The following is a 12,985-nucleotide window of genomic DNA, read 5'->3' as shown; positions in this document are numbered from 1 at the left end:
CACAAAAAAATAAATAAATAAAATACAAGTTAAAGTGGGATTTGAATCTGGGTCCTTTGGTTTACAGTCCACTGCACTAACCACTAGGTTACTCCTCAGATCTGCATGCTGCTTGTTAAAAATGCCGGTAAAAACTGAAACTGTCATACAGCCTGGTATTCCTTTTGTTTCACTTTCTGTAGAGAGGGAGGGGGACAGCAACCACTGGGGGATTAAGGAGGTGTCAAGCTTTAATCCCTCTAGTGGCCAGCTGCTCAGAGCACGTTTTTGTACCGTAATATGATAGTTGGATGTGTCCTTTTTAAATTTTGATGTTTCTTCCCATTTGGTTATTGCTGTTGGACATCCTGACTTTGGGCCCTCCTTAGTCATAAGAACATAAGAATAGCCCAAAACATACCCACAACACAATCTCCTTGCTATTTGGACATACTCCAATGTTGGACATCCCTTTTCTGCCTTCGTAAAATCAGGATTTGGATGTTTCAAGGATATGGACATCTATTTGGGCATTCTGAGAAGTCCATATGCTTAAAAAATAAGCAACATAGTTGCTCGTGTATCATTATAAAATAAACAAAAAAAATAGTCACCTCCCTGCCCTATTAAAGCTAGGTGCCCTTAAAAAAAATTACCCTAAACCTCTAATGCCAACAGCTCCTTGAAAACTTAATGAAAATAAGAAACACACAATCTAACTGTATTTATTGAGGCTGAATAGAGACTACTTACATGCTCTTCCCAAGCTTTCTTCTCCCTTTCATAAGCTTCTCTTCTCTTTCTTTCAAGTTGCTCTTTCAAAACGGCAGCTCGAGCATTTGCTTGAGCCTGGGAAAATAAAATAAATAAATAAATAAAAACCAAAACAGCAAATCTTCTTTAAAAAAACGTATACAAGCACATCATTAAGCAAAGTCATTCATGATGTGTAAGCCCTGATGTTAGAAGCAGACTTATGTACTGTTGCTATCACGGAGACATGGTTCAGTGATTCCCATGAATGGGATGCAAACATACTGGGCTATAATCTATTTAGGAAGGATAGAGATGGTTGAAAAGGTAGAGGAGTAACTCTGTATGTGGAAAACAGTATCAAAGGGACTGAAATACTGGGGAAAGGAAGAAGTGATATGGATTGCCTGTAAAAGGGAAGATAGAACTCTGTCCACATGGGTGTTGTCTACAGACCTCCAACACAATCAGAGCAACTAAATAATGATCTGGTTACAGATATCCAAAAGTTGGGAAAGAAAGTGGAGGTGCAGTTGCTGGGAGATTTCAACCTGTCAGATGTGGAATGGAAAGTTCCATCTGCAGATTCGGAAAGAAATAGAGAGATCATGGATGCCTTTCAAAGTGCTCAGTTCAAACATATGGTGACAGCACCAACAAGGGAAGGAGCGATACCGGATCTGGTGTTCACAAATAGGGAAACTGTGTCTAATGTCCAAGTGGGTGCCCACCTGGGCAGTAGTAATTATCAAACAGCTTGGTTTGATACATAATGAGGGGCATTTTTGAAAGAAACATCCAAGTTGCGATTTGGACGTCTTTGCAAACATCGAAATCTAGGGGCTGGGAAACCCATATTTTTGAAAAAAGATGGACGTCCATCTTTCGTTTTGAAAATACCGTCAGAGATGTTCAAATCCTTAAATTTGGACGTCCCTAGATTTGGACGTCCTTGGATCTGGACGTTTCTGACTTTTGGTGATTTTTGAAACCAAAGATGTCCATGTCAAAAACGTCCAAATGCAAGCCATTTGGATGTGGGAGGAGCCAGCATTTGTAGAGCACTGGTTCCCTGACATGCCAGGACACCAATCGGGCACCCTAGGGGGCACTGCAGTGGACTTCATAAAATGCTCCCAGGAACATAGCCCCCTTGTGTGCTGAGCCCCCCAACCCCCCCCAAAACCCACTACCCACAACTGTACACCACTACCATAGCCCTTATGGGTGAAGGGTGGCACCTATATATGGGTACAGTGGGTTTGTAGAGGGTTTTGGAGAGCTCGCTGTTTCCTCCACAAATGTAACAGGTGGGCGTATGGGCCTGGGTCCGCCTGTCTGAAGTACACTGCAGTACCCACTAAAACTGCTCCTGGGACCTGCGTGCGCTGTCATGGACCTGAGTATGACATCTGAGGCTGGCACGAAATATTTTTAAAGATGTTTTTTGAGGGTGGGAGGGGGTTAGTGACCATGGGGGGAGTAACGGGAGGTCATCCACTGATTCCCTCCGGTGGTTATCTGGTCATTTCAGGCTCCTTTTTGTGCCTTATTCGTAAAAAAAAAACACGTCCAGGTGAAAACGTCCAAGTGTTCGTCAGGGACTTCCTTGATTTTTCGATTATGGGTCAAAGACGTCCAAGTGTTAGGCAGGCCCAAGTCCCGACTTCGCTATGTCTCCGACACGCCCCCTTGAAATCTGGATGTCCTTGCGACGGACTGCAGTTACAGACGTCCATCCATCTTCCTTTTTATGTCAAAAGATGGACATCCTTCTCTTTTGAAAATGAGCCTACATAGCTAAACTGGAGGGCAACCACTCAAAACTCCAAGTCATGGATTTCAAACATACTAACTTTTGTAAAATGGGGGAATACCTGAAGAAAGAGCTGATAGGCTGGGAGGATATACGAGAAATGGAAAGACAGTGGTTCGGGTTGAAAGGAGCTATAAATATGGCTAATGACCTTTATGTGAGGAGAGTAAATAAAAGCAAGAGAAAAAAAGAACCCAATATGGTTCGCAAAGCAAGTGGCTGAGAAAATAAAGACAAAAGAGTTGGTGTTTATGAAATACAGAAAAACTCAAGAAGAAGAACACAGAGAGGAATACTGGAAGAAACTGAAAGAAGCCATGAGAGATATACGTCTGGCAAAAGGACAAGCGGAAGAACAAAATGGCTAGAACTGTAAGGAGGAGAGACAAGAATTTTTTCAGGTATATAAGTTAAAGGAGAAAGGCTAAAAATGAAATTGTGAGACTGAAAGATGCTGTGAACCACTATGTGGAGAACAATGAGGAAAAAGCGAACGTACTAAATACTTCTGTTCTGTGTTCACAGAAGAAAATGTTTATGAACAACTTGAAAATTTGAAGATGGACAAAGCCATGGGACCAGACTGGATCCATCCCAGAATACTGATGGCGCTCAGAGAGGTTCTAGCAGGTCCTTTTAAAGATTTGTTTATTAAATCCTCGGAGATGGGAGAGATTCTACAGGATTGGAGAAGAGTGAATGTAGTCCCTCTTCACAAAAGTGGTAATAGAGAAGAAGCTGGAAACCACAGGCCAGTAAGCTTCACTTCCATTATTGGAAAAGTAGTGGAAGCAATGCGAAGGAAAGGATAGTGAATTTCCTGGAATCCAATGGGTTTCAAGATCCGAGACAAAGTGGATTTCAACATCTTCAGTAGTTGGAACCTAAGGACAGGGTCGGGCAGATTTCTACAGTCTGTGTCCCAGAAATGCCAAAGAAAGACTATGATAGAAGTATTTTATATCACATTCATTGTTGGTTTAACCATGACTTAATAATGAGTGTGATTGTTGGGCAGACTGGATAGACCATTTAGGTCTTTATCTGCCGTCATTTGCTATGTTACTTATATTCCACCAACTATCTAAGTAGATTACAAAAAACACATATAATAAAAACAATAAGAAACTAAACAGAACCAAGTCCCTATCACCACTCAACCCTCCTTCTTCTCCCAAACTGTGTAAACTAAAACATCTAAACAATAAAAAAATACCTGCACAAACAATGTGTCTTCAAAAGCTTCTTAAAGACTTAAAACCCCTAGTAATACGTTCCGCAGAAGTGGCCTAGCAACTGAAAAGTAGCAGTCCTTTGTTCAGCATATCAGACAATAATTATCCCCTGAATCAACAGTCACATAGCAGTCTCTGATCACAATCATCTTTCCTGGACAATAAACTGTAAAACTTGAGATATGTACCAGGGAACAACTGAATACGAAGTTTGATGGATTAATGACAACACCTTAAACTGCACCCTAAAATGGACAGGTAACTAGTGCAGTTATTTCAAGACAGGAATGATATGTGAGTGCTTTGATACTCCCATTTATCATCCTAGCAGATGCATTTTGGACAACTATACTATAAAAGTATTGCATACTACTTGCATCCTCCAAAGGGTTCGCTGCGGTTAACAAACCAAGAGCCTCATCAATAGAGTTATATACGAATAATGGACAACAACATTGTTATAAAACTACAACAAATAAAAAACAAAAATTCATCCAAAAATAATATATGGAAATAGAATCATAGCCCAGTTAAACGTCATTTAAAATCTGAATCAAATAAAAATATCTTCAGACCTTTACCTATATATTATTGTTTTAGGAATCTTCTTAACTTTGAAAGCAACCCATCCCAAGCTCATACTCCTAGGAAAACAAAAGAGCCTTCATAAATAGATTTAAGACGAATATTATTGAAGGAGGGAAGCCCAATTTGTAATGTATGGGAGAAACTTGAAGAATATCCCGATAAGGGAATCAAAAATAATTCTGTAAGACCCTCAGATTTTTGCCCAAAAAGTGACTTGAAAACCAGACAAGCTATTTTAAACTTAATGCATTTCTGAACTGGTAGCCAATGTAGATTCCTCAGAAGCGGCATAATATTCTCAAACTTCCCTTTATAAAAAATCAATCTAGCAGCTGTATTCTTTAACAGTTGCAGCCGCCTTTGTGATTTAAATATATTAATACTAGCGGAACCATGCCTGTTTCCTCAACAATGAAACGGACCCTAGGAAGGCTGTCATGTAAGCTTTTTTTTTCTCTCTCCCCTCCCTTCCATGTCCAGAGATTCTCCCTTCCCTGCCCTCCCATCCGTGTCCCACGATTCTCTCCTCTACTGTCCTCCCATCCCATCCATTCTCCTCTGCCCTGCCCTCCCCTTCCCTTCCTCCCTCCCCTCGATGTCTCGCGATTCTCTCCTCCCCTCAATTTGTACCTGAACATTCTCTGGCTGGCTGGCGCTGGCTTCTGTTCTGTTTGTAACATCCCTCCTGATGTCAGCTCGCCTCCAGTATTCCCTTCCCTTTCACTGTTCCGCCCTCTGATGTCATTATGTCCTGACGAGAGGGCAGGACAGTGAGGAGGAATGGAACACTGGAGGCTGGCTGACGTCAGGAGATGTTACGAACCCAGGGAGCCAGACATGGAATGTTGGAGGTGCAAATTATTATATAGGATAACATATTACAGTAGTCTAATTGCGATAAGAGAATTGCTTGAACCAAAATTCTACAATTCTGTGGCTGTAATGATGATCTAATAGCTTGAAACTCCCTCAATCTAAAGAAAAAGTAACTATCATTCTCAGCTCTGAAAAAAAGAGCTCAGTGAACTAAAGCAAACATTAAACAAGATTGGGGATAATGGAGCGCCCTGTGACACACCACAGCCAGAGTTCTAGGACATTGACAAATCATTTTCCCCCTCTCACACAATATGTCCTTGTACTCAAAAACTGTGCAAACCACTGAAGTACTTTCTCTGCCAAATCCAATTCACACAGTCTAAACACCAGTAATGAATGGTTTTGCATCAAATGTTGCTATGTCAAACTGCAGCAGGACGACTTGCTGACCTCTGCTTAAAAAATTTCTAATTTTTTATTAAGTACCAAAAGCATAGTTTCTGTACTGTGTATAGATCTAAAACCATGTTGTGTGCAATGTAGGATATTATGAGATTCTATATTATTCTTCAACTGATTGTTCACCAAAAATTCTAATAACTTGGCCATCCACGGAATACTAGCTATAGGGCGATAGTTCTCAACATCTGTCAAATTTGTCCTAAACGATTTTGGAGGGGGGGGGGGGGGAGCCGGTCAACACAATGCCCCCTCATTCCAGAGTTTTCCTTCATTTGAAAAAGGCTCACTTCCTGTACATTAATGACCCTGAGATATTTAAACGTCTCTATCATAGCTCCTCTCTCCCAGCGTATACATGTTGAGGTTCACAAGCCTGTCCCTATATGTTTTATGTCCACTCTGTTGCAGAGTTTGGTATCATCTGCAAAGAGACAAACCTTACCAGACAGCTCTTCCGCAATATCATTCACAAAGATGTTAAAAAGAGCCAGCCCTACGACCGATCCCTGCAGTACTCCACTGATAACATCCCTATCTTCAGAGCAAGCTTTATTTACCACTACCCTTTCTTCTTCTGTTCAACCAATTTTTAACCCAGTCAGTTACTCTAGGTCCCATACCAAGGGTACTCAGTTTATTTATGAGTCACCTGTGCAAAACCGTGTCGAAGGCTTTGCTGAAATATAAGTACAGCACATCTAGTGCCCCTCCCACGTCCAACTGTTAAATCACCCAGTCGAACGTATCAATCAGATTCGTCTGACACAACCTGCCTCTAGTGAAACCATGCTGCCTCAGGTCCTGCATTCCATTCAATTTGAGAAACCTCACAATCCTCCGCTTTAGAATCATTTTAATTAGTTTACTCACTACCGAGGTCACACAGATGTCTGTAATTCCAATCCTCCTTATTTCCACTCTTATGTAGAGGGCCACATCCGCCCTTCTCCAGTCCTCCGGGACCACTCCAAACTCCAAGCACTGAAGAGGTCCATCAGTGGAGCCGCCAGAACTTTTCCAAGTTCCTTGAGCACCCTCAGATGTATCCCATCAGGCCCCATTGCTTTGTCTACTTTTATTTTCGATCAGATAGCTCCTCACAAACACAGTCCTCTGAGAATGGGTCTTGGTCTACCATACATCCATCCCCATTTGCATTTTCCTGCGGTCTTACCCCCCGCCTTTCATCCGTGAACACAGAACAGAAATAGTTGTTAAGCAGTTCAGCTTTATCCTTATCAGCTTCCACATATTCCTCCCCATCAGGCTTGAGCCTCACAATGCTATTATGGCACTGCCTCCTGTTTCTTACATATCTGAAAAACATCTTATCCCCCAATTTTACCATATTAGCTATCTTTTCTTCCATTTGCCTCTTCGATTTCCTGACAGCTTTTCCAGCTTCTCTTAGCTTATCCAGGTATTCTCGCCTGTCTTCTTCTTTCTGAGTCATCTTATAATGTATGAAGGCTAACCTCATTTTCCTTACCTTTTTGGCTACTAGTTCGAGAACCAGTGGCATTCTTTTCCTCTTTCCTTTATGTAATTTATTAACATAAAGGTTAGTTGCCTTTAAAATAGCTCCTTTCAGTCTTGTCCATCAGCTGTTCCCATCCTACTTCTGCCATGCAAGTGATTCATTATACCATGGCTTATTACATTTTCTTAATTTCTTTTCCTTAAATGGGGCAATTTCATCTAAAATCGTTTTAAAACACTATTCCATACAGACAGCTCAAAATCAGAATTTTTTGTTTCTAGCTGAGGTGTTGCCAGAAATTATTTGGATCGACTTTTTTCCTTGTATTTTAACTTCTTCAGCCCTAGCAAATAGACCAGTATTTGCAACATATGTTTTCAAATAGAAAGTTAAAAATAAATGGTCAGACCAAATTCATGGCTCCGAACTCGGATTACTAATAAAAATATTTGTTAAGGTCCTAGAAAATGCCAGAAAATCTAGTGTGTGGACGTAATTGTCCTAAAACATAACCCAAAGATTCTAAGAACTGGATAAACTGAAGTACACTGGATTCTTTTCAACCCTTTAAATGCAAATTCAAAATCACCCAAAATAACCACATCACTAAATTTTGTTGTATAATAAGAAATTGATTCAAACGATTTCTGATAACTAAGATTCTAGTTATCAGGAGGCCTATATATCAATATTAAACCTGGGGCACCAGATTTATTCCAGTTCATAAACTGATATGCCACAAGGTCAAAGGCCTCTTCACATACCTTATAAACCATGCAGAATTTGATGAATAAATGCTCATAGCTTGAATGATATTCTATTCTTTATTGGCAGACAGCGTAAAACAAGGAGCATAGGAGTTGCTTTAGCAAAGCATGGTGATCTACATATAAGATGTGCAGCTGTGTTTTGTGCGGTTTGTAGTTTTTTTTTAAGAAGGCCACGTTTGATTCCTGCAGACATGAAATTACAATAATCAAATTTTGTTAAGACAAGAGATTGAACTAAGGTATGAAAGACTAATCTTGGCAAAAAATGGTCTTAGCCTCTTTAGCTTCCAGAGAATGTTAAAAGCACATGAGACCATTTTAGAGACTTGATTACAAGAAAAAGATTGTAGAAACTAAAACCCTCTACTATAAACAGCAAATTGGTTGCAGCCACTTGAATACCTACAAACTCTTTAACCAAATTAATAGGCTTGTATCAACCAAAAATTTTACATTGGCAACTGTAGCCACTCCTTCTGCTAATCAATTAGCCACGTATTTTGAACAAAAAGTTACTAAAATTAGGGGGACTGTACTGCAACTTAATGCCACTAGCATTAAGTTGCAACTTAATGCCATTAGTAATCTTGCTTCAAGCAGCCTAGTCCGGACACTGGTATTACGGCTGACAGACTGTGGTTTTTCTTCCTGTAACCCTCTCATGAGACTGACAAATCCTCTCTCACAAAGTATTCTGCTTCACATTGTATTCTGGATGCTTGTCTGCACTATTTATTGAAAACTGCAGAATTCATTGACCTTCAAAGCTCATATTTCGTTTATGATTCAGGGTTCTTTTCCTCAACGGAAAGGCTCTATAATACTTACCCCGATCCCTAAGAGCACCTCGGCTTCATTAGATGACATTACTAATTACAGGTCTGTCGCTTTTATTCCATTGTTGACTAAGGTAATGGAGGGAATTGTTGGTACTCAGCTTATGGACTACATTTCCTCTTTTTCTTTCGTGCATAAATCCCAGACAGGTTTTAGGTCTTGTTATAGTACAGAGATGGTCTTAATATCTGATTTTAAGAAAGCAATTAGTCTAGGCTTTACATTTTTACTGATGCGATTTGATATGCTTAGTGCCTTTGACCTTATTGATCATGAGTTATTTTTAGGCCTATTAGACCAATTTGGTTTGTGTGGGAAGATCCCCCAATGGTTCCGTGGCTTCCTGAAATCTAGATTGTATCAGGTGACGTTCTGTGCTATGCTACGCTATCCAGCTTATTTTCGAAACAGAAAGATGCCCATATTTCGACCCAAATCGGGAGATGGGCGTCTTTCTCCCGTTGGCGCCCAAATCGGTATAATCGCGAGCCGATTTTGGGCATCTTCAACTGCAATCTGTCGCGGAAACAGCCAAAGTTGACACGGCGTGTCAGAGGCATGGTGAAGGCGGGACTGGGGCATGTTTATCGGCCGAGGAGAGATGGGCGTCCTCAGCTGATAATCAAAAAAAGAAAGGCGTTTTTAGCGCGAGTGTGGGTCACTTTTTTGGACCCTTTTTTTTTCACGAACAAGTCCCAAAAAGTGCCCTAAATGACCAGATGACTACCGGAGGGGATGACCACCCCTGACTCCCCCAGTGGTCACTAAACCCCTCCCACCCAAAAAAACAACTTTAAAAACTTTTTTTTTCCAGCCAGTATGCCAGCCTCAAATGTCATACCCAGCTCCATCACAGCAGTATGCAGGTCCCTGGAGCAGTTGTTAATGGGTGCAGTGGACTTCACCCAGGTGGACCCAGGCCCATCCCCCCCTACCTGTTACACTTGTGGTGGTAAATGTGAGCCCTCCAAACCGCCCCCAAAACCCACTGTATCCACATCTAGGTGCCCCCCTTCAGCCATAAGTGCTATGGTAATGGTGTAGAGTTGTGGGCAGTGGGTTTTGGGGGGGATTTGGGGGGCTCAGCACCCATGGGAAGGGAGCTATGGACTTCAGAGGTAGTTAACTTTTTTTTTTTTTTATTGTTACAAGGGCCCCCTAGGGTGCCCGGTTGGTGTCCTGGCATGTCAGGGGGACCAGTGCACTACGAATCCTGGCCCCTCCCACGACAAAATGCCTTGGATTTGGTTGTTTTTGAGCTGGGCGCCTTTGGTTTCCATTATCGCTGAAAAACGATACCGCCCAGTTCAAATCCACACAAATCCGATGCATTTGACTGGCACAAACCGTATTATCGGAAAAAAGATGGACGCCCATTTTTTTTGAAAATACGGTTTGTCCCGCCCCTTCACGTACCCGTTCTCGGAGACAGACGCCCATGGAGATGGGCATTCACGCTCGATTATGCCCCTCTATATGAATCTTATATTCTACTAGGTTCAAAAGAGATTCTAAGCGGATTACAAACAGTAAGTCCTTCTTCAGGAGAATTTACAATTGTATATCGAACGCAATGAAACTATAAAAAACATCTTTCTTCTCAATTGCACATCTAAAACATTAATTACAGTTGTACATCTAATACATTAAAACTAAAAAGCATCTTTCTCATAAAATACATTGAAACTAAAAAAAACCCCACCTCTCTCATCAAATAAAAAAAGGACTAACGCTTTCCTGAAGGAATAATATTGTATTATTCTCTGACTTTCTAAAGGCAGTCTGTTCCAAAGCCTAATTCCCTGGTGTAAAAAGGAACGCTCTAGCATGGTTTTCTTCCAAACACCCTAAAAACCGGATAGTTGAATTTCAAACTGCTATGATCTACCTGAGGAAAACCAAATAATTAATCAGTCTACGAGATCCATCACCGTACAGCATTTTGTATATCATACATGCTTGCTTAAACTTCAATCCTGAAGATACAGGAAGCCAATGTAGCTCCTTCAACAGTGGCGATGCTGTTTCATACTTTCCCAGTCTGTAAATCAATGTTGCTGCTGTATTCTACAGAAATTGAAGTTTTTGTAACAGTTTTTTAATAAGACTCCCAAATAGTGAGTTACAAGTATGGAATCAGGATTGCCTGTGCCACTGTTCTAAAATTAACCGGGTATAATTTAGATCAGATTGCTTTCAGCTGCTGTAATCAGAATTTTTTTTTTTTTAAGATTAAGCCTTCACATGTAATTCAAAAGTTAAGCCTGAATCAATTATGACTCCCAACAATTCTGAGTGGTCCTCAATCATTATTTTCTCACCTGTACCCAATTCTAAACACTTAGCTACCAGCTTCTCATAATCTCCAAACCAAACAACCTTAGTCTTTAGTCTATTCAATTTCAGAAAATTAGCTTTAGCCCAATTATCAGTTTTGATGACAATCTCCCTCAAGAAAGTCATAGTATAAATATCATCTGCATATGAGTAGACCAATACTCCCAAATGTAACAAAAAAAAAAAAAAAGGTGGACAACACTGTTCCCATCGTTCTTACATAGATGTTGAACAAGGAAGGTGACAATGGTGACTCTTGAGGAACTCCTCAAAACAGTACCACTCACTCCAATCTGACTAAGCCTATTCAACAGTTGTTCATGGTTCACCGCATCAAAGGCAGCTGACGTATCACACTGTAGCAAAATCATTTGCTTTCCCTTACTAAAAGCCAGTCTATAACATCAGCAAAATCCGTCCCTTCATCTCTGAGCACTCTACCAGAACCCTTGTCCACACTCTCATCACCTCTCGCCTAGATTATTGCAACCTACTTCTCACCAGTCTCCCACTTAGCCATCTCTCTCCTCTTCAATCTGTCCAAAACTCTGCTGCGTGATTCATTTTCCGCCAAAGTCGCTATGCTCACATTAGCCCTCTCCTCAAGTCACTTCACTGGCTCCCTATCCGTTTCCGCATTCAATTCAAACTTCTAATACTGACCTACAAGTGCATTCACTCTGCTGCTCTCCAGTACTTCTCCACTCTTATCTCTCCCTACGCCCCCCTCGGGCACTCCACTCTGTAGATAGATCTCTTTTGTCTGTCCCCTTCTCCTCTACTGCTAATTCCAGACTCTGTTCCTTTTCTCTCGCTGCATCTCACGCCTGGAATAGACTTCCCGAGCCTGTACATCTAGCCCTGTCTTTGGCCGTTTTCAAGTCCAGGCCAAAAGCCCACCTCTTTGACACTGCTTTTGACTCCTAGCCTAAGATTGATAAAAATTGGTACAAACAATTAGCATATCTATTGTTCAAGCTTAAATAGCAACAGCATAAAACAGATTCCAGGGTGAACCAAAGACAAACACAAACATGATGCAGTAAGTAACAATCTTAAAAATCAACATACATTCTAATATGTGAAAAGTAAATTAGAAGTCATGCAGCAGGTAAACATTGTGGACTATTTCCCAGAGTCCCAACTTCCCTAGTAATGCACTTGAACCTATATGAACTATGGATCACTAAAAGAGTCATATTTTCCTTTCAACCATATTGTGCTCCATGTAGTTTAAAAGTAAGCAAACATCAAGCCCTACATTACTTCAAATGTATTCTCTACTAATAACTGGCTGTACATTCATGGCAATCAATCATTTTCATAACAAGCTGTAGTAGTAATTCCAAGTGATGTTATTACTGAGAAAATGACAACATAACAGGCTCCCTTCCACCTTTGCCCACCACTTCTTATTGATCAAAAACGTTTCAAATCAGGCCTTTCAAGTTATTGTGAACTGGGGTAAGGAGCCTCAAACACAAAATACAAACTAAAAAAGAAGTCCTTTTTCAACAAGGGTTAATTCAACCATTTCTGTGCAGGCCCAAACACCAAAAGAACATTTTAAAACCACTTATTTTGGCAGATGTCCTTAAACTGAAAATTCTCACCCACACTGAAGAATTTACTAGTCATTGCTACAACACTACAAAATATATACAGAATGCAGTGGCGTTCCTAGGGTGGCTAACACCCGGGGCGGATCGCTGATGCGCCCCCCCCTCCCCGGCGAAAGGACACCCCCCTGGGTGCATTTTTACCTGCTGGGGGGGTGCCGCGCGCCTGTCGGCTTCGCTCGTTCCATGCTCTCTCTGCCCCGGAACAGGAAGTAACCTGTTCCGGGGCACAGGGAGCACAGAACAAGCGAAGTCGACAGGCGCATGGCACCCCCCCCCCCCCCAGCGGC

At 41.2% G+C, this 12,985-nt stretch overlaps 1 protein-coding gene across 4 annotated transcripts in view; it reads right to left on the bottom strand.

Annotated features, from left to right (window-relative positions):
* NEK1 (NIMA related kinase 1) overlaps positions 1 to 12,985 on the bottom strand; it is a 335,744-nt gene that overhangs the window by 111,457 nt on the left and 211,302 nt on the right. For all 4 annotated transcript variants that reach the window (XM_030191560.1, XM_030191562.1, XM_030191561.1 and 1 more), the window contains one exon: positions 733 to 828. In XM_030191560.1, the coding sequence (XP_030047420.1) occupies positions 733 to 828 (96 nt within the window). The remainder of the gene's footprint in view (positions 1 to 732; positions 829 to 12,985) is intronic.

Source organism: Microcaecilia unicolor, chromosome 2, assembly GCF_901765095.1.
Source record: "Microcaecilia unicolor chromosome 2, aMicUni1.1, whole genome shotgun sequence".
NCBI classification, from domain to species: domain Eukaryota; kingdom Metazoa; phylum Chordata; class Amphibia; order Gymnophiona; family Siphonopidae; genus Microcaecilia; species Microcaecilia unicolor.
This window is presented reverse-complemented; position numbering and strand designations above follow the sequence as displayed.